At 47.8% G+C, this 23713-nt stretch overlaps 3 protein-coding genes across 8 annotated transcripts in view; 2 read left to right on the top strand and 1 right to left on the bottom strand.

Moving 5' to 3' along the window:
- LOC125645347 (galanin receptor type 1-like) overlaps positions 1-1524 on the top strand; it is a 33299-nt gene extending 31775 nt beyond the window's left edge. Inside the window, exon 3 of the mRNA XM_048870743.2 lies at positions 105-1524. Within this exon, the coding sequence (XP_048726700.1) occupies positions 105-422 (318 nt within the window). The 3' untranslated portion in view covers positions 423-1524. The remainder of the gene's footprint in view (positions 1-104) is intronic.
- A 4460-nt stretch (positions 1525-5984) lies between these two features.
- Positions 5985-7921, bottom strand: DDX28 (DEAD-box helicase 28). Its single transcript, XM_048870738.2, has one exon. It carries the CDS (start codon positions 7919-7921, stop codon positions 6254-6256), a length of 1668 nt encoding a protein of 555 aa, XP_048726695.2. The 3' UTR covers positions 5985-6253.
- Positions 7922-7923: 2 nt separating this feature from the next.
- DUS2 (dihydrouridine synthase 2) overlaps positions 7924-23713 on the top strand; it is a 55732-nt gene continuing 39942 nt past the window's right edge. The window contains exons 1-3 of one of the 6 annotated variants that reach the window (XM_048870740.2): positions 7924-8121; positions 13903-13976; positions 22983-23028. In XM_048870740.2, the coding sequence (XP_048726697.2) occupies positions 8028-8121; positions 13903-13976; positions 22983-23028 (214 nt within the window). In that variant the 5' untranslated portion in view covers positions 7924-8027. Of the gene's footprint in view, positions 8122-13902; positions 14046-15278; positions 17949-22548; positions 22566-22982; positions 23029-23713 lie in introns of those variants that run through there. The other 5 variants (XM_048870739.2, XM_075118344.1, XM_048870742.2 and 2 more) reach the window with 5 other exon arrangements.

Below are 23713 nucleotides of genomic sequence, written 5' to 3'. Positions count from 1 at the left end.
GGCCCGTGCTGCAGGCAAGGGGGAAAAGAAACCTTATAATTCATAGACAAAACAGATCATCTCTAGCACTGGCTGTATCTAACACGTGGCTTTGTCTTTTCCAGACAGCGCAGACAGTGCTACTTGTGGTTGCTGTATTCTTGATTTCCTGGCTGCCGCACCACATTATCACCATGTGGGCAGAGTTTGGTCAGTTTCCCCTGAACAACATCTCCTTCACTTTTCGCATCATCTCTCACTGCTTAGCCTACGGGAATTCTTGCATTAACCCCATCATCTATGCTTTCCTCTCGGAGAACTTCCGCAAGGCCTGCCGGCAAGTCTTCACCTGCAAGTTCCTCCTGCGGCCAACTCCTGCTGAGAAGCTTGTGAGAATACGCCTGGAGAACTTTTCTACCACCCACTCAACGACTAATGTGTGACCTGGGCATAAAAAATGAAAATGCATTTCAGTAGAATGTACTGGAAAAACAGAGAAGATGGGGAGAAGGAGGACCCCACTTTTATAGATATGATTCTGGAGCAGAGTGCCTCAAGAGTGATTCATTCATCATGTCAATGGAATCATGAGCCATTCCTTAATGCAGCTGTTAGCATACTTCACACAGGAACAGCTGCTGCTAACCACTAGATTCTATATAGCAGAAGTGCTCAAACACACCACACAAGCTCCTAAATACTTCCAGATTCACACAAAGAGGCTGAGGCATAAGTTTAGATGGAAGGTGGAGTTTTATATCTTATAAGAAAATAATTCAGTTCTGTGTCCTGCAAAGAGCAGTCGAGATGAATACAAACTGGGATGTGGTTTATTAATGATAAAAAGTATGGGGAGAGATGGCTTGAAGTAGTTAGGAAAATGTCTTGTTGCAAAGTCTCTAATGCTACTGTTGTATCTTAAATCACATCTGGATGTCAGTGTTTCTAGTGTATGTGAGCTGCATTTATTTTTAATTAATTTGCTGAGACTGGGTCTCCCTTCTTCATGACAGGTTTTCCTAGCCCTCTTTGACAGAGTAAAAGCAGCTCAGTGCATTCATGTAACTGACTAGAGTCACAATTTATGTCTCAGAGGTCTGAATATTTATATTTGTCTGCTCTGTATCACCTTGTATATTTCCTGGTTTGAATGTTAGTACCAGTTATATTCAGGAAAACATCATCAATCATTGTCTCTAATGCTGGTCTGTTTAGGACCAGCGAGGGGGAGACAGCGAGATTTAAAACTAAAACTCTTAAGAGTATATTGTTAAGTGTCAGTGTCTTTCTGTTCAAAGGTATTGTTTACACAAGGTTTTGTTTGTACACATACTGTGAGCCTACCTTGCCAAAGCATCAACTGTACCATAGCAACCATCATTCTGAGGCCTTTGAACTGAGCATTATTGCTGTATAAAGCTGGTGTTTGTAAATATACAAAGTGCCATGCTAGTTCATTTTTTACATTGTATGGCTGAATGTTTTATTTTTTCCACTGTTACGTAATTTGAAAACATTGCATTAAACATTGTGTTTTGCAATTCAGATTGAGCAGTGTTGAAGTGACCCAACAGAAGGGGGGGGAGGGGGGGACTTGCAAGCTGCTCAAGGGACTTAAAATAAAATCCTTTTCACAAAACATTACAACAACCACCTTTATTAAGGTTTTATGGTTTTCAAAGGGTTAATAAATGGTTTATTGATTAACCAATGTGCCAAACAGGTTGCTTATACCCACGTATAAAAGCTTCTACTGCTATAATCATCTGTAACATATACTAATGTCTGCAGCATGGTTATAATACCTGTCAATCACTTAACCCTTTACCACTTTATAGTTTGTACCTTAATATGTGAGCAAAACATAGTTCATAAATTTACTGGGATCTTAAGACCATACCAAAAAACTAAGGCTCTCTTCACTGTCCCTCATCATAACCTGAGGGCAGAATTATCTTGTCTGATCCACATAGTGGATACCTTATTACATTTCTTCGCTCATTTCCCTTGAAGAACTCTTGATATCAAGGAAATGTGTGTAATGAGGAAGAAAGGGCATTATCGAGTAGTTCCAGCATGGGACTGGAAGTCAAGAGTCAAAACTCATGTAACTGAAAGAGTCAGGGTAGCTCAATTTCCCCTGTAACATGGGGATGCTATATACCTCCATATTGGCTGGTGGGAGCTTAAACTGGTTAACTACAAGATGTACTATACACAACCAAGATTTGCAACAGTGAAGAATGATGAATTTTGTCCTGAGAACTTAATTCCACAATGAGACCTATAGTCCATTGCGTACAATAGCTAAATAATGGGAAGAAGATTCAAACTCGGTATCAAAAATCCAAAACAAAAGCCTTTACTAAAAGTAAAAATTAAGCTGCTCCATCTGCTTAGCTAGTAGACACAGCCATTAAACCTAAGGAGGACAACACATTCCATTAGACTGGTGCCAACTGAATATAGAAGCTAATGAAGTAAGCTGCTACAATATAGCTTTGTCCCTTGTCTTGTATTAGATCAAAGACATTTAAACACCACATGCATTTCAGGCTCCCTTTCTCAGTGAACCTCTGACAATCGACTGGAATAGAGATTCAGGCTCTAATTAAGTGTCAGCATTTTGCCTTCAGAGACATGTAGTTGCCCAAACAAAAATATACAGCCTCCCTCTTTAGCATCAGACAGTCTTGTAATCTTTTAATGGAGCACAAAACACTGGAAACAGGAATCTGAAAAGGAGAAGAAGTTTGAAACCAAATAATAGAATCTAAAGCCAGAAGGGACCTCCAGATCATCTAATCTGATCTCCTGTGTATCAGAGACTACCAACACCTTCTAGCATTCGCACGCCAAGCCAGCAACAAAAATTAGATCACGGTTAATTACACCCCTAAGACGACTAAACTATTATGTACCACAGGCAGAGAATAGGTGGGACTGAGGAGCGCCAATGCTGGAGGCATTGCAGTAACAAGGGATTAAGGGAGAGAGACCCAGATGATCCTGACAAGCAACTCACACACCACCCTGTAGAAGAAGGTGAAAACACCCCACAGGTCATGGCCAATCTCACCTGAAGGAAAGTTACTTCCCAACTCCACAGATGGCGATCAATTAGCAGCCAGCTAAGCACCTGAGAGAGTGAATGCTCACTACCGCCTCAGCACACCAGCACACCCCATCGAGTGTCCCACTGCCAGCTGTGGCCATCTGATGCTTCAGAGAATGGAGATAACTCCAGCACATATGCTACAGGGCTTCAGCCAATCACCTGAGATTTTAGGATCAGACATAAACCAGAAGAAACCCTCAGGGCTGCCTCCCACCATCACAAGCCACCTTATCATATGATCCCACTCAAATTTGTCCAGCTCTCTCAAAACTAGTTAAGTTGTTTGCCCCAACTCCTCTGAGCAGGCTATTCCAGAATCTCACTCTGATGGTTAGAAACTTTCTAATTTCCAGCCTGAATTTGTTCATAGCCAGTTTATACCTATCTGTCCTTTGCTGTCATTTAGCTTAAAAAGTTCTTCACCGCCTCTGAGGTTTATCCCCACCTCCCCCACAATGTATTATAGAGACCAATTATATCCCCTCAGCCTTCTTTTTGCTAGACCAAACAAGCCAAGCTCATTCCAGTCTCCTCTTACAAGACAGACCTTCCATTCCCCGATCATGACAAGTAGCCCTGCTCTGCACTTGTTCCAGTTTGAATTCATATTTCTTGAACATGGGTGACCAGAATTGTACACAGTATTCAAATGACCAGTACCTTATAAAACAGCATTAATACTTTCCTAGAAATGCCTTGCATGATACATCCTAGGATCACATTTACCTATTAAGGTCCATCTGTAGCTCACGAAAGCTTATGCTCAAATAAATGTGTTAGTCTCTAAGGTGCCACAAGTACTCCTTTTCTTCATCCCATTTCTATTACTCCAGTCTTCAAGGTCATTCAGTTCCTCCTCTATAATATTCTGATTCTCTTCTGTATTGACAATGCCTCAACACACTCCTACTTTTTGTACCAAGATCACTAATGAAAACATTAAATAAGACTGGCCTTAAGACTAATCCTTGAGGAATTCCGCTGGTGACTTCCCTCCAGTCCAACAGTTCACCTTTCAGCACAACCCACTCCCTTCTGCCCATTAGCCAGTTTCTTACCCACCTTATCATTTGTTTATTAATCCCCATCTTCTCTAACGTAACTAATTTCCCATGTGATACCACAACAAATGCTTTACTGAAGTCCAACTATATTAACTGCATTTCCCATTGCATTTCCCTGATCTGAAAAATCATTAAACTTGATTGGGGTGCCCTATTTGTCTTAGAGAACCACATTATTATTATTACTACAGACTGCAACGCGAAACACAGAATTACAGGCTCTCTTTACATAGCATGACTGTAATTGGGTCACATTCATCTCTCACGAACGTTCCGTGCGCCTGCATTCACTTTCTTAAGTTTGTGGTGGGTCTTTGGTGACTTAGCCCTCTGGCCGAGTCTCACACTTTGTATGTGAAATAAAAACTCCTTCCGGGGAAACAGTCCAACTGGGGGCTCTCAACCTTTCAGGAGTCTGATTTGTATTCTGTACCCCCCAAGTTTCACTTCACTTAAACTACCTGCTTACAAAATCAGACATAAAAATACAAAAGTGTCACAATACTATTACTGAAAAACTGCTGTCATTTTTACCATATAATTATAAAATAAATGGGAAAATAAACATTGTACTTACATTTCAGTATATAGTATGTCAAACAGTATAAACAAGTAATTGTATGAAATTTTAGTTTGTACTGACTTTGCTAGTGCGTTTTATGTAGCCTGTTGTAAAACTAGGCAAATATCTAGATGAGTTGATGTACCCCCTGGAAGATCTCTGTGTACCCCAGTTGAGAACCACTGCTTTAAGGCTCTCTCTCTGGAGGCAATGTCCTCACCTTCTCTGGGCCTTTCAGGCCCCAGCTCTCCTGCTGGGCCTCTAAAAGAGTTCATTTCCCCATATGGGATGCATCAAAGTCAAAGCCACTTTCCTAGTGGCTTCGGGGAGGGGAGGAACCCATTCTCTACTCGATCCCAGCTCAGCCCAGAGATCCTAAAGATAGCACCTATCTGCCGTGCCCCTTTAACTAAGATGCATTGCTGCTATGATTCCCCGGGCCATTTCCTCACAGCCCAGGATGTTCTTCATCCTTACCTCAGGTCCCAGCAACCAGTCCAGAGCTCCTTCAACCAGCCAGACACAACATCTATGCTTCTCCAACTCCAGCAAGGAACTAATCTCACACTGGCCCTGCAGCTCCTCTTATACTAGACTGCTGGGCCCTGATTGGCTGCCCCCTGCAGCCCCTTTCTGATTGGCTGTTTCCCACACAACCACTCTAAGTAGCTTGGAAGACTCTCTCCATAGCCCTTCTCTGGGGTGAGGTGTGGCAGGGTCACGAGGCCTCGAGCAGGGGGCATTAGGGCCTGGTCCACCGTGCCAAAGTGACCATACATCCCGTTTTTGCCAGGACAGACCCATTTTTAAGCTCTGTCCCGGACATCATGCCATTTTTGGTAAATCTGGGCATTTGTCCCATTTGCTCTTACCCCACGGGGGCGCAGAGGACTGTTCGGGCAAGTGCAAATGGGACAAATGCCCAGCTTGGGGAAAAAAAAAAGTTTTAACGGCCCCTCTGGCCAGTAGCGACACAAGCCCTCTTGTGCCAGCAGCCCCTGCAGGGCTGGCCTGAGCCACCTGGTGTTGCCACTGCCTCTCTGAAGAAGTCAATTGTTGTTTCTGCTTTTAAGTAAGTTGCATCTAATAATCACTGCCTACTTGAGGGAATATTGTGATTATGCACCGATACCTTATCCTGTACTATGTTCAAGACTATAATAAATCAACTAATAGGTAATATCTTCAAGTCATGCCTAATTTAAATTGAAATGAAAATTACAAGATTTCAGGAACTGATCAAATGCAATGCAGCCCTTACTAAACAGAGGAAAAATTTAGCATTTATTTATTAGTTGTGGAGTTTGTTACATCTGTTTAGATTTAAAAAAGCATGAAGTAGCAGTTCATACTGATATGCATCAGTGCACCTGCCAGTAACTAACCAGGCAGAAGTGGTAACTTTAACACTTTTGTTATGTTGTTTCTTCGCACATATCCTCATTTTGACTCACAAAACTAAGTTTAGCTGATTTAGCCTTCAATAGACGTCATTATCAGTACCCTAAATCCAATTTGAACATTAGCATTTCATTGTTCGTCAGCCTGAGTCGGATCTGTTTTAGGCAAAGGCTCCTTAATGGCAGTCTCCATCCCAGGGAGACTGGTCCTTCTCCGGGCTGCAGTCTCTATCTTCCGCACCAGATCAACATCCCAACGATGGGTTACAAAACTAACCACAGTCCCAGGCACCTTGCTGCCTACACGCCCAACCCGCCCCACCCGATGGAGATAGTCCTGCAACGTGGATGGGAAGTCATAGTTGACTACAAGCTCCACACGGCTGGTATCCAGTCCACGGGAGGCTAAGTCTGTGCAAATGAGGACATCCCTTTGTCCCTTCTGGAAGGTGGTGAAAATGCCTGCTCTCATAGCTGCAGGCATCTGTCCCTGGAGCCTCAGGTGCTTGATTTTGTGATCATCTAGGATGTAGCCGAGCCAGTTGACGGTGCTGGCATTGTTACAGAAGACGAGAACGGCTCCACTAGAGGGGCCCTGGTCTTTGATGAGCTGCAGTAGCTCAGATGACTTGTCACTGCCTTTGAGGCGGATGAATTTCTGCTTGACATGGGGCAGGAGGTGGTGCAAGTTCTGGCTGGTGAGAGTGATGAAGTGGCCCAGATCAGTGACCTTGCTCAGCAGCTGACCTAGCCCTTCAGGGAAGGTGGCTCCGACGATCACTAGCTGGGTTTTGATGTCCCACTGGTCGGCCACCTCCTTGGGGCTGTGGGCGATGGGGGCTTGCATGAGCACCTCCTCCACCAGATCCAGGAAAGAGGAGTCCAGCAGCGTGTCAGCCTCATCCAGCACCAGACAGCACAGCCGCTCCAGCCTCACCATCCGCTTCCGCAGCGCCTTGCACAGGGCCCCAGGCGTGGACACCAGCAAGTCGGCATCGGGGTCCGAGCGGAGCTGGTTTTTCACGCTGGCCATGCCCCGGCCCCCGCCAATCTCCCGCACCCGCAGTCCCAGGGAACGGCCCAAGGAGGAGGCCACGCTGCGCACCTGCTCCGCCAGCTCCCGGGAGGGCAGCAGCACCAGGCTGCGAGGGGAGGGCGGCCAGGCCGGGCCCAGCGCGGGCCGAGACAGGAGTTTCTGGAACAGCGGGAGGAGATAGGCCAGGGTCTTGCCGCTGCCCGTCTCGGCGGCGCACAGCGCGTTCCCCCCGCGCAGCAGGGCGGGGATGGCGCGGCGCTGCACGGCCGTGGGCTGGGTGACGGAGAGGGACCGCAGGGCGGACACCAGCGCCGGCCCCAGCCCCAGCGCCTGGAAGGAGGCGCCCCCTCCCGCGGCTCGGGGAGGCTGCGGGGCCAGGGCCGGCGCCTGCTCTTGGGAGCGCTCCAGCTGGAAGTAGTCCCCGCAGGCGCGCCGGTGCTTCCAGCCCGCCGAGACCAGGAGCGGCCGCTCCCAGCGCCCCAGCGTCAGGCAGCGAGGCTGGCTCAGCTGCGGCCGCCGGCTCCGCAGCAGCAGCTTCCCCGCCCGGGTCGGAACCACCGGCACCTCCCGGCCCCGCCTGCGCGGCTCCCGAGCCAGCCGCAGCTGCAAGGCCCGGGGGATCCGCACCACGTTCTCCGGGGGCCGCGGGCCGCCGCCCTGCGCCCAGCGCACCAGGAGGAGCCGCGCGGCGGAAGTCCTGGCCCCGCCCAGCGCCAGCTCCCCGGGGGCCGCCATCAGCCGCCCGGCCTTGCTCAGCGCCATCCCGGGCGGCTACCGCGGCACCGCGCGAGAAGCACCCACGTGGGGAGGCGAAGGCGAAGGGGCGCCCCCTGATGACGTGCGATACGAGCGCCGGGAGGGGAGGCGCATGCGCAGCGGGAGCCGGTGCAGGCTCGGGGGGTGGTTGCGGCCGTGCAGCGCGAGGGCGAGCGAGGTGCCGCCGGCGAGGCTCAGTTCGGCAGGTGAGCGGAGCTGGCGAGGCCTGGCTAGGGGCGGCGTTAGCCGGGCGGCTCCAGTGTGTGTGGGGCGCCCTGCACTGGCGGGCTGGTTCTCCGCGATGGGGATGGGCGCCCGCTCCCTCCCCCGCCCCTCAGGGCCGGCCCTGGGGCTCCCCCCCGCCCCCCAATAGCTGCCTCATGCCCTGCTCGGCCGGCCCAGGGGGTCCCCTTCCCTCCCCGGGGCGCCCTCCCGCCCCCCCCTCGCGGCCGGCCCAGGGGGTCCCCTTCCCCCCTCGCGGCCCCCTTCCCTCCCCGGGGCGCCCTCCCGCCCCCCCCCCCCGCGGCCGGCCCACGGGGTCCCCTTCCCCCCTCCGCGGCCCCCTTCCCTCCCCGGGGCGCCCTCCCGCCCCCCCCTCGCGGCCGGCCCAGAGGGTCCCCTTCCCCCCTCCGCGGCCCCCTTCCCTCCCCGGGGCGCCCTCCCGCCCCCCCCTCGCGGCCGGCCCAGAGGGTCCCCTTCCCTCCCCGGGGCGCCCTCGCGGCCGGCCCAGGGGGCCCCCTTCCCTCCCCGGGGCGCCCTCCCGCCCCCCCTCGCGGCCGGCCCAGGGGGTCCCCTTCCCCCCTCGCGGCCCCCTTCCCTCCCCGGGGCGCCCTCCCGCCCCCCCCTCGCGGCCGGCCCACGGGGTCCCCTTCCCCCCTCGCGGCCCTCTTCCCTCCCCGGGGCGCCCTCGCGGCCGGCCCAGGGGGCCCCCTTCCCTCCCCGGGGCGCCCTCCCCCCCCTTCTGCTCCAGGTCCTTCCCCATAGGCCCCCATTCTCATAGCCCCTTGTGCCTCCACACACACCCCTGTCCCCAGGCTCCCCCATGGCAGGCCTTGTGCCCTCACAGTGCTCCAGCTCCTCCCTCCCAGGTCCAACCCCTCCCTGCGGCTGCCCAGTGCCCCTTTCCCCCCTTTATTGCCATGGCCACCGCCCTGTCATATCCCCCTGGGCTTTTAACATCCTCGCAAATCCTTACAGTTGCTATAATCTCTCCTTCCCCTGGCGCGCCGGGCTGTTACCCCCATCTCCATGGCTGCTTCAGTGGCCTCCGTTTCTCCCCATTTTTATAACTGCTCCAGTGTCGTCTTCTCTCACTCCCCAACCCCTGGTCTCCTTAGTCCAGGGGTGCTCAGATTGTCAGTATAAAAGATGCAGGCCCTTGAGCACCATCCTGGGACCAATCCCTTGGCAGGAATCCTTGTTATTGGGTGGGAGCCAGTACTGAGAAGACCGAGCTGCCCCCTAGGGCACCATGGTGATAGTTTGTAGAGATAGAGATTACAGTGGTGCTTAGCATGTGCCAGGCACTTTCCAGTCACTCCCTGCCTCGTGCAGTGAGAAAATTTTTTGTCTCTTCCACTGCACTAATGGCTTCTTTCTCCACCCCCAGATCTTGCTGTATCCGCTTCTAACTAAGAGGCTTAGTAGTCACCTCTAACTAGTAGATATCTGCCCAATTTTTAAACCATAGGGTTGTGTTCTTCAGATGCATGCGCAGATGGTAAGCGTTAATAATGCTAATGGGTGTTGCATGTATTGACAGAACTCTTACTGACTTATCTGGTAGCAGAAGCAGGTCCCTTGTTTGTAATTAAAATTGGTTGGAAATAAGAAAGTGATCTGGTCAATAGGGGCCTCATGCACCGTCAATGGAAAGACTAATTGACTTAGTGGGCTTTCAATCAGGTCCTGAGAGAGTAGCAAAGTATGCTGCAAAATATCTGAATGCAAATCATTATTAAAGGTGATGAAGACAGCTGCAACAACCTCTCCCAGTTTTTATTCGAGGACACTGGCTCCTGGCATACTTGCAACTTTAAAAGTTAGATCACGTGCAGATGTTATATTACACGTTACAAGTTGTTTCTAATTAGCCAGTTCACCTAGATAGGTGCTCCTTTCATATATAGTTTAGACTTATTCCAAATATGCTGTTTTCCCATTTATTCTAAACTCTAGTTGCCTACTTTAGATCAGTCGTAAGTATACGCTGACCCAGTTGGCAAAGAAGAAAAACTATCCCCCAGACCTCTTACCATGAATTGTCATCTTGCATTTGTCATTTCTTTTGTGGTGAGGAACTGCTTGAGAATGTAGATTCTGGGTGCTCTGATTCTTTAGGCTATTGACTCCGGTTCTGCTAATGTGTCAACTTTTGCCTCTGACTTAAAATTAACTGATCAGTTGTGTGAAAAATTGACTTTACATCCGCAAGGTAGAGGATTGAAACCCTAATAACGAGAGGCCAATAGGAAAGATGAAGCGGGACTTTCACAACAATGAGATCCAAAGATGAAATGCAACGGCAGGAAAATGTCAGGGAGAATGCTAGAATAGATCAGTCTGTTGTACCAGAGAGCCTCAGCCCCCTACACCCAAAACTCCCCTCCGAGCCTTCCGAACACCCATCCCACTGAGCACCACCCAGCATTAGGGTTGCCTTGGTCGGTGGCTCATACCCTGCACTGGGCTCAGCTGCTAGTCCCGGCTGAGCTGGGAGTGGGGAAGGAGCACAGTTCCCCTGCAGGGAGTTGCTGGGACTGGGTCAGACCTACCCCCATAAACTTTCCCTGGCTGCAGGAAATGCTGCACCCCATCTCCCGTTTCCTGCGCCCATCACTACTTAGCCACGGGGGAGCTGCTCTTCCGTCCGCCCAAGCCCTCTGCACCCAGACTCCCCCGCTGAGCGCTCCAGACCCCCCCTGCTGATCCCCATTGCCCTCCAACACCCAGACCCCCTGCTGAGCCCTAACCACATTCGTCTGGATGCCCTGCATAGTCCCATTGCCCCTGCACCCAGAACCCCACCATCAAGCCCCTGTGCATCCAGATCCTTCCTGCACCCGGACCCTCCACTGAGCCACTTGCACTCAGATTTCCCCATACACAACCCTCTTATCCCACACCTGGAACACTCCCCCCCACCCCCCCGCTGCCCCCTCTCACACACACACTAAGCCCCTCCACACTTGGATCCTGCTGGGCTGAGCTGCCTGCCCACACCTGGTGCTCCTGGCACAGAGGGGCAGAGCCCTGGGATGTGCCTCACCACCAGGGGTGGGGGGTGATGTCCCACCCCTGGTGAAGTTAGTGGCCTGTTTCTCACTGCAGTGCTGAAGCCTCCACATTTATTTATTGACAAATAAAATATGCAAATTTTTGCAGAATTTTAAAATAGTGTGCACAGAATTTTTAGTTTTTTGGCACATAATTCCCTCAGGAGTAGTATGTAGCTGACTCCAGCTACTGTAACAGTTTGTTGTGAAAGAGGACACAAGCAAGATAAGGCTGCAGAGCTTGAACTCCACAGCTTCTGTTGCACTCAGCATCACGTAGGAAGCCTAGTGCAGCTGCTGAAGAATTGGTGTGATGTGATCTCCATAGCTGATGTCTAATGGATGCTTTCTACATCAGCTGAAAGTGAGCTTGAAGTATAGCCCTAGCAGAAGAAGTTCTCCAGTCTAGAAGTCTCAAAGACATGGACTGTTTATTCACATAAATTCCACACCACTTCTTTTAGTCAGATAAACTGAGTTCTACTGTGTATATCAAATACACAAACTAAACTGAAATAACATTATTAAGGTTGCAGAGTGAAGCACTCAGAAGTAAGGAAATGCTGGAATTGAGGTTGTCTGTGTAACTTTAATTCACCCCTCTCTTGTGCATATTAATTGTGATAGTCTTTGATTACATGTTCACATGGTATTTTTTTCCGATGGTACCTGATCACTATAATGTTTGTGAAGCACTTGCACTCAGATTTCCCCATACATAACCCTCTTATCCCACACCTGGAACACTCCCCCCCCACCCCCACCCCCCGTGAAATTCATTCACACTAATGAATTTATTTTCACAGGAGATCTGTGAAATGAGAGGTTATTATATCCCCATTTTACGGATGTGGGGACGGAGATTAAGATCAAAAGCATCCATAAATTGCCTAGGACTGAGTTTTACAGACTCAGTAACATTATGTAGGACTCTGTGTTCACAGCTCCAATTGACTTCAGTTGTAATTGTAAGTAATCATCACTTTTGCAAATCACATGCTGAAGTCTCAAGTCAAGTATCCAGAAAATAAGCAACACATAATTAGTGACCACCTTTGAAAGGTTTGATTTAAATGAGTTGCCTAGCATCACACAGGGACTCTGTGGCAGAGAGAATCCAGTTCACCAGGGCAGCATTCAACTGCCTTAACTATGAGACCATCCTTTCTTTTCCTGCAAGCCCCTGTTCAGTTACTATACACCTTCCAGATTCTGCAACAAATGAAGCAGGGGTCCTACAGACAACAGTCTCCTTCATTACACACCCCTGATTCATCCACAGAGCAAGTCTGTCCTGTACACTGAATGAGGGAGGAATGCTTTGGAAAAATGGTATGTAATTAAAGTTTGTATCGTAATGCATATGCTCAAAGGAGGCAAAGTAAGGTTTCCCAGGCAACCTTAATTCTGGCAATTCCTAAATCTTGAGAGCTTGACTTTGCAACTATAATGTTTTCATCTAGTGTTTTTGATTTCTGTGTAATTTCGTAGGCTATAAAAAACTAAACTGCAAAAGCACAAATTCCATCCTGTGACATCTTATCAACCCCTACATGGGTCATCAGTAGAGTTAGAACCTTTAATTCTACCGTACACACCTCTGGTACTTGAGCTAATGGAGTAGCTGATAGTTGATTGTAATTCTGTATGTGTACTAGCAGTAGAGAGAAATGAGATGCTTTGTCAGAGGGTTTCACAAGTATTTGGTGACAGCAGAGGAATGGTTAGACTCAGGCAGAAATCTTTGGTTCCATTGCAGGCTCTGGAAGGGAGTGTGCTGCAATGGGCACAGACCCTTCTGCTCATGCCATCCAAGCTTTATCCCTTTTGCCTTGTTCCCTCCACTCTGTCCCTGTCCTGTTCTGCTCACACAGCCACTTCCATGCTCCACTTCTCCGGCTTCTCATGCCAGTCTGTTTGCCCAGACATTCCAAACTCTTCCTCCACCTTGTCTCCTGTCTTCTTACCCAGCCAATCTCAGTTCCTCCCTTCTGCAGCTCCTTGTCGAGTCTGTTTTTCCCATCCTCCTCCTGGTGTCCAGTTGACTCCTCTCTGCCACCATGCCTCATCAACAATAACTGTGCTCCTAGACAAAAGATGTACACCACTGCATGGACGGTACTCCTCTCTATGAGTGTGCAAGCTGCTTGCGCACACTAGCGTGACCAATGACAGCTGCTGGTGAGCCTGGTGCCCACTGGAAGCAGTAAAGCCATGCTGGAGGAGCTGACCGGGCTGGGTGCTGGCTCCTGTGAGCGGCATCCCGACATGCTGCTGCAGTTCCTGGTAGAGCCCTGCATCTCCACGGACATCCACTTTATATCCACAGATATCCTCATCCGCCGATATAATTTTGTATCTGCACAGGACTCTAGTTATAAGTACACAGTAGTACTTATAAGGCTGGGAGTGAAGGCCCACCTGTATTTCTGTTAGATGGTTGGCTTATAAAACAATCTACTTTGCTCCTTAGCAGTCAAATGCAGGGATTCCTGAAGAAACTCATTTGAGAAAATGTGAGGTTAATCCCTTTAGCTAGATCCATTTTCTATCAAAATGAAAAAGCAAGCTGACAACTTTTTTTAGTAATAAATTGTAGGTTTAAAAAAACAAGAACATGAATTTTGATGGCAGTGGGGTAAGGAAATCTTGATTCTACATGTACACTGGCAGAGAGAATGTTTCTCTCATTTGTTTTGCTTTCTGTTTCAGAGCATACAACAAAAGGAATGACTGTGAACACTCCAGCACTCTGTTTCAGAAGCAAGAAAATTCTGGCTCCTATGGTGCGGGTTGGAACATTACCCATGCGTCTTTTGGCTTTGGATTTTGGTGCTGATATTGTATACTGTGAGGTATGAAGGCTAAGGAGATGGGGGAGGCTCTGTTTTCTTATGATATGGCAGTTTTATGAACAATATTGGTTTCTCAGTAGTCATATCCTCATGGATGTTAAAGGGATTAGCATTGTTACTGAATGGTCTTCAAACTTTCATGTGTAGCCTTTTATTTTATTTAAAGTGAATTTTGTAATGTGGTATTACACCCCCATGGGTTTGGCTCTGGTGGCCACAGTTTCAAGCTTAATGGAGTGAAAGTCACCTCTGCTATTTGCTTCAGATTTAGCTTCTCTAGGAACACATAAGGACCAAGGATAGTGACCACTCATACATTTACAAGTATAAGTCTGTTTTATAAATTTTATTAAAGTTACAATTAAAGTTATGATTACACACACACACATATAAATAAAAATTCTATAAAGACCTCTGCACAAGTTACGAGTATAGTTATACTCACATCCTAAACAATATTCTTATGGTCTGGTGGCTGCCTTGCCAATTGATCACTAGTAGAGGTATGGTTCCTGCTAGAGTTTTCCATAGGAAGCTCAGTTTTTCTAATCTGGGCAACCTCATTTTATAATATGATTCTGACTACACCTCATTAGCATTTACACAAATAGTGTACCTTGTGGTAAGAGCATGTGTCAGAAGAATGTGACTACCGGGTATCTTGTCAACAAAAAATTATTTTACTGTTCATTTTTCGCAAGATCACCCGTAGGTGCATCTTTTCCTTTAATCTTGTGGCATGGGGTCATTCTTTGGTCACTTACCTGTGTCAAGCATTTCTTAAGCCAGTGGCCTAGTATAGCTAAGCTAACATTTTACAGGCCTCAGCCTGTAGGCCTTGCATTTCAACCCTACTTACTTAGGGTATGTCTACACTAAGAAATTAGGTCGAATTTATAGAAATCGGTTTTGTAGAAAGCATTTTTATACAGTCGATTGTGTGTGTCCCCACACAAATGCTCTAACTGCATTTAGTCGGCGGAGTGCGTCCACAGTATCAATGCAACCGTTGACTTCCGGAGCGTTGCACTGTGGGCAGCTATCCCACAGTTCCCGCAGTCTCCGCCACCCATTTGAATTCTGGGTAGAAATCCCAGTGCCTGATGGGGCAAAAACATTGACGTGGGTGGTTCTGGGTAAATATCGTCAGGCCCCCCCCTTCCCTCCCTCCCTCCCTCCCTCCTTCCGTGAAAGCAACGGCAGACAATCGTTTCGGGCCTTTTTCCATCACAGATGCCATAGCCCTGGGAACATGGAGCCCGCTCAGATCACTGTGGCAATTGTGAGCACTATAAACACTGCGTGCATTATCCAGCAGGATATGCAGAACCATAACCTGCAAGAAAAGTGAAACCAGGCGAGGAGGAAGCGACTGCAGCACAGTGAGGAGAGTGATGAGGACATGGACGTAGACTTCTCACAGAGTACGGGATCCTGCAGTGTGCACATCATGGTGTCAATTGGGCAGGTTCATGGTGTGGATCGCTGATTCTGGGCCTGGGAAACAAGCACAGACTGGTGAGACCGCATAGTGTTGCGGGTCTGGGACGATTCCCAGTGGCTGCAAAACTTTCGCATGCGTAAGGGCACTTTCATGGAACTTTGTGACTTGCTTTCCCCTGCCCTGAAGCACAAGAATACCAAGATGAGAGCAGCCCTCACAGTTGAGAAGCGAGTGGCAATAGCCCTGTGGAAGCTTGCAACACCAGACAGCTACTGGTCAGTCGGGCATCAATTTGGAGTGAGCAAATCTACTGTGGGGGCTGCTGTGATGCAAGTAGCCAACGCTATCACGGAGCTGCTGATATCAAGGGTAGTGACTCTGGGAAATGTGCAGGTCATAGTAGATGGCTTTGCTGCAATGGGATTCCCTAACTGTGGTGGGGCGATAGACGGAACCCATATCCCTATCTTGGCACCGGAGCACCAAGGCAGCGAGTACATAAACCGCAAGGGGTACTTTTCAATGGTGTTGCAAGCACTGGTGGACCACAAGGGACGTTTCACCAACATCAACGTGGGATGGCCGGGAAAGGTACATGGCACTCGCAACTTCAGGAACTCTGGTCTGTTTCAACAGCTGCAGCAAGGGACTTACTTTCCAGACCAGAAAATAACCGTTGGGGATGTTGAAATGCCTATAGTTATCCTTGGGGACTCAGCCTACCCCTTAATGCTATGGCTCATAAAGCCATACACATGCACCCTGGACAGTAGTCAGAAGCTGTTCAACTATAGGCTGAGCAAGTGCAGAACGGTGGTAGAATGTGCATTTGGGCATTGTGGGAGGACAGCATGAGGTCAGAGAACATTTAATCGTGAGTGCGTTTTTTTCACCTTCTAATCTTTACTAGCCTCTGGGAAGGAGAAACATATGCAGCTGGTGGAGGGGGAAAAAAGAAAGGGAGAGTGGTAGTTAAAAAGACACATTTTATAGAACAATGGGTACACTCTTTCATGGTAAACCTTGCTGTTAACATTACATAGCACGTGCTTTCATTACAAGGTCGCATTTTGCCTCTTATTGAAAGTATGCCGGTTTGGTGTGAGAGATCACTCATGCAGGGCCGGGCAGTAGAATTCGGCTTGCAGGCAGCCATGGTAAGCCACAGTCTTTTGGCTTCTTTAACTTTCATAACATGTGGGAATGGCTTCAAACAGCAGCGCCCTCGTTTCCTATACGAAGTAGCCATTGGGTTGCCCATTAAAAATGGGTTGGCAATTTAAAAGGACGGGCTGCGGTTTCCGGGTTCATGTGCAGCAGAAACCCAACTAACCCCCACCCCCACCCCCCCACACACCCAATTCTCTGGGATGATGGCTTCACCCCTCCCCCCACCGCGTGGTTAACAGCAGAGAAGATTTCTGTTCAGCCACAGGCAAACAGCCCAGCAGGAACGGGCACCTCTGAATGTCCTCTTACTAAAACCACCCTATTTCAACCAGATGACCATGAATGATATCACTCCCCTGAGGGTAACACAGAGAGATAAAGAAGGGATATTGTTTGAATGCCAGCAAACACCAGGACCATACGCTGCAATGCTTTGTTCTGTAATGATTCCCGACTAGGTGCTACTGGCCTGGCGTGGTAAAGTGTCCTACCATGGAGGATGGAATAAGGCTGCCCTCCCCAGAAATCTTTTGCGAAGGCTTTGGGAGTACATCCAGGAGAGCTTTATGGAGATGTCCCTGGAGGATTTCCGCTCCATCCTCCATCCCCAGTAGCTGAACTGGCCGCGAATGCCAGGGCAAATTGATCATTAAACACACTTGCTTTTAAACCATGTATCATATTTACAAAGGTACACTCACCAGAGGTCCCTTCTCCGCCTTCAGGGTCCGGGAGCCCACCTTGGGTGGGTTCAGGGGCGGGGGGTACTGGGTCCAGGTCCAGGGTGATAAACAGATCCTGGCTGTTGGGGAAACCAGTTTCTCCGCTTCCTTGCTGTGAGCTATCTACAACCTCCTCCTCATTATCATCTTTCTTGCCCCCAAAACCCACTTCCATGTTGCCTCCCACTCCTGGGACGGAGTCAAAGCACAGGGTTGGGGTAGTGGTGAATGGCTTGCAGCTCATCATAGAAGTGTGGCAAGTCTGGGGCTCTGAACCGGAGTGGCCGTTTGTCTCTCTGGTTTTTTGGTAGGCTTGCCTGAGCTCCTTAATTTTCATGTGGCACTGCTGCAGGTCCCTGTTATAGCCTTTGTCCTTCATGCCATTGGAGATTTTTTTCAAATATTTTGCATTTTGTCTTTTCGAGCGGAGTTCTGCCAGCACGGATTTGTCTCCCCATATAGCGATCAGATCCCATACCTCCCGTTTGGTCCATGCTAGAGCTCTTTGGCGATTCTGGGACTGCATGGTCTCTTGTGATGATGATCTCTGCGTGGTGACCTGTGCAGGTGAGCTCGCCACACTGGCCAAACAGGAAATGAGATTCAAAAGTTCACGGGCCTTTTCCTGTCTACCTGGCCAGTGCATCTGAGTTGAGAGTACTGTCCAGAGCGGTCACAACTGAGCACTCTGGGTTAGCTCCCGGAGGCCAATACCGTCGAATTGTGTCCACAGTACCCCAAATTCGACCCGGCAAGGCCGATTTCAGCGCTAATCCCCTCATTGGGGGTGGAGTAAAAAAATCAATTTTAAGAGCCCTTTAAGTTGAAAAAATGGGCTTCATCGTGTGGATGGGTGCAGGGTTAAATCGAGATAATGCTGCTAAATTCGACCTAAACTCGTAGTGTAGACCAGGCCTCAGATATCTAATACATACTTATCACTTCTAATTATTGATCATTCTTATACTTCTATAATCCTACAATTGAAATCTATGTAGCATACAATGATTATCTATGATATAGCATATGAGTTAATTATAAAATCACACAACACTCAATAAATGAATGATAAAATGGACCGATTGGCTACACATGCACTCCCTTAATTAAAAAATAACATTAAGAGGAAATAGATGACTCAAGATATTGGTAGATATAGAGCCTTTCATTATGTTGCCATTTGAATCCAGCACAGGTTGGTCATGAGAGTTTATTTGATCACTGTTTGGGAGCCTCAATGAAAGGAACATGGTGGTTTAATTTTAGTTGCAAATGGAAAATTGTCTATGAACAAAAGCCATCACCAGAACTACCTCTAATTTTCACACTTGTTAGCATTCTTGGAGGAGAGGCAAAGGATTGAAGTGGGCTAGCATTATGGGGTTTGTCTATAGTACTTCTGGGAGTGAGCCTTCCAGGCAGAGTAGAGAAACTTGCGCTATCTTGGCTTGAGTAGCAGTTTCCAACTCCTGTCTCTGAATGCTCTCAGAAATTACCAGGTAAGCTGGCCCCAAAGAGAGAGTGTACACACAGCTTGACTGGTACAACTCAGAATCTGGTCCTTAATAACATTGCAACACTGAAATATATTTATAGTAAAACTTTAAAAGATAGTGAATAAGGCTGATAAATAGAAATGGTTACATATATAAAACAAAACATAAAATGAAATCTTAGGTCTACACTTAGTAGTAGTTTCAGTTCCTGTGTAATGAAGTTGATTTTCTCCCAAGGATTCAGTCTTTGACAGAGCTTCTGGTTTTCAGTCAAAACAAGGATCTGAACTTTCATGAACACCCCCACCCTTCAAGGAATTTCCTCTGTGAATTGATAACAAAAATTTCGCACTTATTGCTCAGTTATAGTTCAGTAAACCTTTTGAAATGCTCTCTGATTTTAATCTACTCTTCTTGATAATTTCACATCCCCTTGTTGGTTGCATATACACATGGGGCTTCCATTGTATTGAATAATAATGCTTAGCTTACATCTGAAACAGAGAGAGGTGACTAAACATGCTTTTTCAGGCAAAGAACTTGTTTATGAACTCTGCCATGTTACAGCTTTTAAAACGTATCTTCAGTGTGTAAGTGTAACTCCTTATATAGTGTCTATACGTTCATTTCACAATGATTAATTAATGAAGGGTGTACCATTTGATACCTTACATTTAATACCTTGCAAGATGCTATTGATTACTCCTCCGGGAACTCTGCGCCAAAAAAAATTATGCACACAATATTTTAAAATTCTGCAAAATGCTGCAAATTTTATTTGTCAATAAATAAATGTCTCTCCAGCATGGCATGGGGAGCATAGGCCACTAGCTGCATTGAGGTGGGAGATCACCCTGAAGTTCCAACCTCCATCAGTACAGAGACTCAGCAGTGAGGCTTCACCTGACCCTGAGACAATGCAGAGCTGGGCCTGCCCCAGAAACATCCTGGGGCCCTGTCCCTCTGTGCCAAGTGCACCAAGTGTGGGTGGGCAAGCTTAGCCCAGCAGGATCCAAGTGTGGGGGGATCCAGGTGTGGGGTGAGAGGGTTCTGTGCGGGGCAATCTGGGTGTGGGTGGCTCAGTGGGAGATCAGGATGCACAGAGGCTTGTTGGGGTGTTCCAGGTACAGGATCAATGGCATTCTGCAGGGGATCCAGGTGAAGGTGGTTGGGGCTCAGGAGCGTGGAGCGGGGTGTGGGGAGATGGGGCGGGCTGGGTGTGAGGGGGCTCAGTTGGGGGGTCTGGTTGCTGGGGGAGTGGGGCTTGGTGGAGTGGGGATCAGTGTGGTGGGGGTCTGGTTGTGAGGGACTCCTTGGAGGGGTCCAGGTGTAGGGGGGTTGGGCTTGTCAGGATGAAGGTTTGATGGGCCTGCTTAACAGAGGAGCACCAGCTTCTGCCGAGCGGATGCCACCTGCCGGGCTCCAGCTTCCCCCAGCGATTCTCCTATCCCCTTTTCTTCTCCATCCCCCTCCCCCATTCCAACCCCCCTTCCTTTCCCACTGCCTCTGCCCCCATCCCTTTACCCTCCTTTCCCTCATTTCCCCCACCCCCCCAACCCAGCCCCACCGCGGGCACTCACTGTTGCACAGAGTAGAAAACAGGAAGGCTCCCAGCACACAGAAATGGTGTCTGACTGGCACTAGGACCCAAGAGGCAGCGTTCAGCTGCAGTCAGTGGGAGCTGAGACACAGCTTCCTTCAGCTGGGCAGCTCTGCGCTTGTGGAATGAGGGGGGCGCAGTGGCATGTTAGCCCGTGCCTTGCCTCTGTTTGGAGGGGGGCAACCGCCCCAAAAAACTGCGTCCATGGGTGCGCAGTCCCACAGACTCCCCCCCCACGAGTATATTGATGGATAAATACTATGAAAGCAGTATGTTAGGTGTAATGAGCTTGTCTGGCCTGATAGAAGTTGCTTTTACAGAACAGTGAGCCCTTTGCCAATTGGCATTAAGAAGTTCTGACGATCACACACACTCCCCCTTACAATGAAACAGCATAGTCAGCCACCAGCTATTCTGCAGGCTTTTGGTCATAACCCTCTTGCCTGGACAAGTATCTGCCACAATATTTTTTCTTCCCTTAATATGCACACTTTTCATGTCATAGAATCATAGAATATCAGGGTTGGAAGGGACCTCAGGAGATCATCTAGTCCAACCCCGTGCTCAAAGCAGGACCAATCCCCAATTTTTGCCCCAGATCCTGAAATGGCCCCCTCAAGGATTGAGCTCACAACCCTGGGTTTAGCAGGCCAATGCTCAAACCACTGAGCTATCCCTGGCTCCCCCCCTGCATTGTAGTTCACTTTAGAAGTGAATGTAGTTCATTCTCCTGAATGTCCCTGTGTAGAGAAGACCAGAGAAGACAAATCATCCCCAGTTCATAGATGGGGAACTGAGACACAGATGACTTGCCCAAGGCCATGCTGAAAGTCTGGCAGAGTTAAGAGCTGAATGCAGGTTTGTGTCCCAGTCCAGGGGAAGCAGCTGAATCAGTTCATACTCTAGATGCTCTGCCCAAGCATACCCTTTTACTGGCAGCCCATGCCGGTTTTCTGGATTGTACCTGCTGACTTTGGGTTCCTTGGCAAAACAGTGTTGTGGATTGTCTGTGCTGCCAAAACACCCTTTTAGGCTTCCTGCGGTCTGGGGTCTTGAAGCTTTGGTTTCCAGCACAGAAGCCTGCAGAAAAGAACCTATACATTTTAATTCCCAGGCTGAGACACTTTTTATAGTTACAGCCTGCAGCTTTACCATCCAAATTAGAAGCCCTGAAAAATTGATTTTGTAATAGAAATACTGGCAGACCCTTTATGTTGATTGTGGAATGGCCATTGTAATAGTCTTCAAAATTATCACAGGATATGAAAATGTCCTGTTCTGCGGGCCCCGCAGACTCAGAGTGGCCCGGGGGATTAGCGGGGGGCTGGGAGCAGCCGGCTCCGCTTCCCTCACCCTGGCCCCAGCTGTGTTGCTCGGGGGAGGGAGCTTGGGGGAAGGGATCCCTCCCCACACACACTTACCAGCAGCGATGGAGGCGGAGCAGCCTGGCTCCAGCCTGCTCCACTCCGCCAGCTCCCAGCCACGGTGTCTGAGTGCCTGTCAGGGGGCAGGGGTGTGGATAGGTGTCGGGGCAGTCAGAGGACAGGAAGCAGAGGGGTTGGGTAGGGGATGGGGTCCTGGGGGTGATTAGGGACAGGGGGTCTCTGGAGGAGGCGGTCAGGGGACAAGGAGTAGGGGGGCCAAAGCAAGTTTGATATAACGCGGTTTCACATATAACGCAGTAAGATTTTTTTGGCTCCCTCGGACCGCATTATATCGGGGTAGAGGTGCAGTTTGAGCAAAGACAAAAAATCATATTTATTGTTGCCTTGTTTAATGGCTGTTGGATAGTGAAGAAATGGAGAAAAGTTGTCAGTAAAATCTGACAGGTTTCAGAGGAACAGCCGTGTTAGTCTGTATTCGCAAAAAGAAAAGGAGTACTTGTGGCACCTTAGAGACTAACCAATTTATTTGAGCATGAGCTTTCATCACTGATGAAGTGAGCTGTAGCTCACGAAAGCTCATGCTCAAATAAATTGGTTAGTCTCTAAGGTGCCACAAGTACTCCTTTTCTTTTTAGTAAAATCTGATTCTTTCAGCATTTGAGAATATCTCCAGGAAACTGCAGAGTTTCTCCGATATAGAGAGGTGGGTCCTGGGCTTCTCATCAAGGTAATGCTACTGGACTTTGCTGATGAGAGGTTGCCCCCTTTTGTATCAGCCTCTGCATGATAGGATTAGTCTCCTGGCTATAGGTGTCTGGTCACTTTTTGCCCCAAGCTCTAGAATTACCATAGGATAGTTGATTAGATGGGTCACTGATCTAGTCTGCTATTATAACATTTCTGTACATATGGTTATGAAATCTAATTGTGGTCATAAACTATTGTATTTTACAGTGTTTCTTTAATTTTCATTCATGTCCTCTTGTGCTGTTTCTCTAGAGCTGAACTATAATATCTGTCATAAGAGGCAAATTAACCAATTTTACGTTGATAAACATGCTAGTGTATTTTTATTTTGTTTTTTTAATTCACTTGCATATATTTCTGATCTTATTCTAAGGAGCTGATTGACATAAAGATGGTGCAGTGCAAAAGAGTTGTAAATGGCAAGTACAATATATTTTGATAAAAACTTTCAAGTACCATTTTTCTTCAGTAAATGCTGAGAAATGCTCGTTTACTTTGTTGATTTGGTAGCTAGAGACACTTAAGCAGTAGCTACAAGAGGTGTTAATATTCCCATTCCATTGAATAAAGAGTTAGAGGGACACATTTGGGTTAAAAAAAAAATGGAAAAAAAATAATTTCATTACTGTTATTCATAATTACTTACATTATTAAAACTAAAAGGTTAAGATCTAATTTGTTTTTAGCAACTTGCACATAATTGGTGAAATCTTTTAAAATGACTTCTTGCTTAAAGAATGAAATGATTTTATATGTTCTCCAACAACTGGGTCAGTTTGCTCAGCTTACAGAGGATTTTTTTTTTTTTTGGGTCAGGTTTTAGTTCTTTCTGTTATAACAGTAATAAAGTTTCCATAACTGAAATTTAGTTGATAGTTTGGTTGGTGTCACATTATATAGAATAGATTCCAGCTTGCTTTGCAATGGATGTGTGCAGCTAACAGGACTGAAAGCATTTTTAGTAATGTTTACAGATAGAATTTGAAGACGAGGGCTGGTCGATTTTTTGAATGCAAAATGTTTTAATAAAAAAATCTCCTTTTTGTAATGGAAAATTAGCACCAAAAATGTGGGATTTTTTCCCAAGTTTTCTGGTTTTCAACT

The sequence above is a fragment of the Caretta caretta genome, chromosome 12 (assembly GCF_965140235.1).
Source record: "Caretta caretta isolate rCarCar2 chromosome 12, rCarCar1.hap1, whole genome shotgun sequence".
In the NCBI taxonomy this organism is placed as follows: domain Eukaryota; kingdom Metazoa; phylum Chordata; order Testudines; family Cheloniidae; genus Caretta; species Caretta caretta.
Note: the sequence above shows the minus strand (reverse complement) of the source record. Positions and strands in the feature narration are given on the sequence as shown.

Coding starts and splice junctions, on each gene's coding strand:
- DDX28 (XM_048870738.2), bottom strand. CDS start 7,921: ATGGCGCTGAGCAAGGCCGGGCGGCTGATGGCGGCCCCCGGGGAGCTG.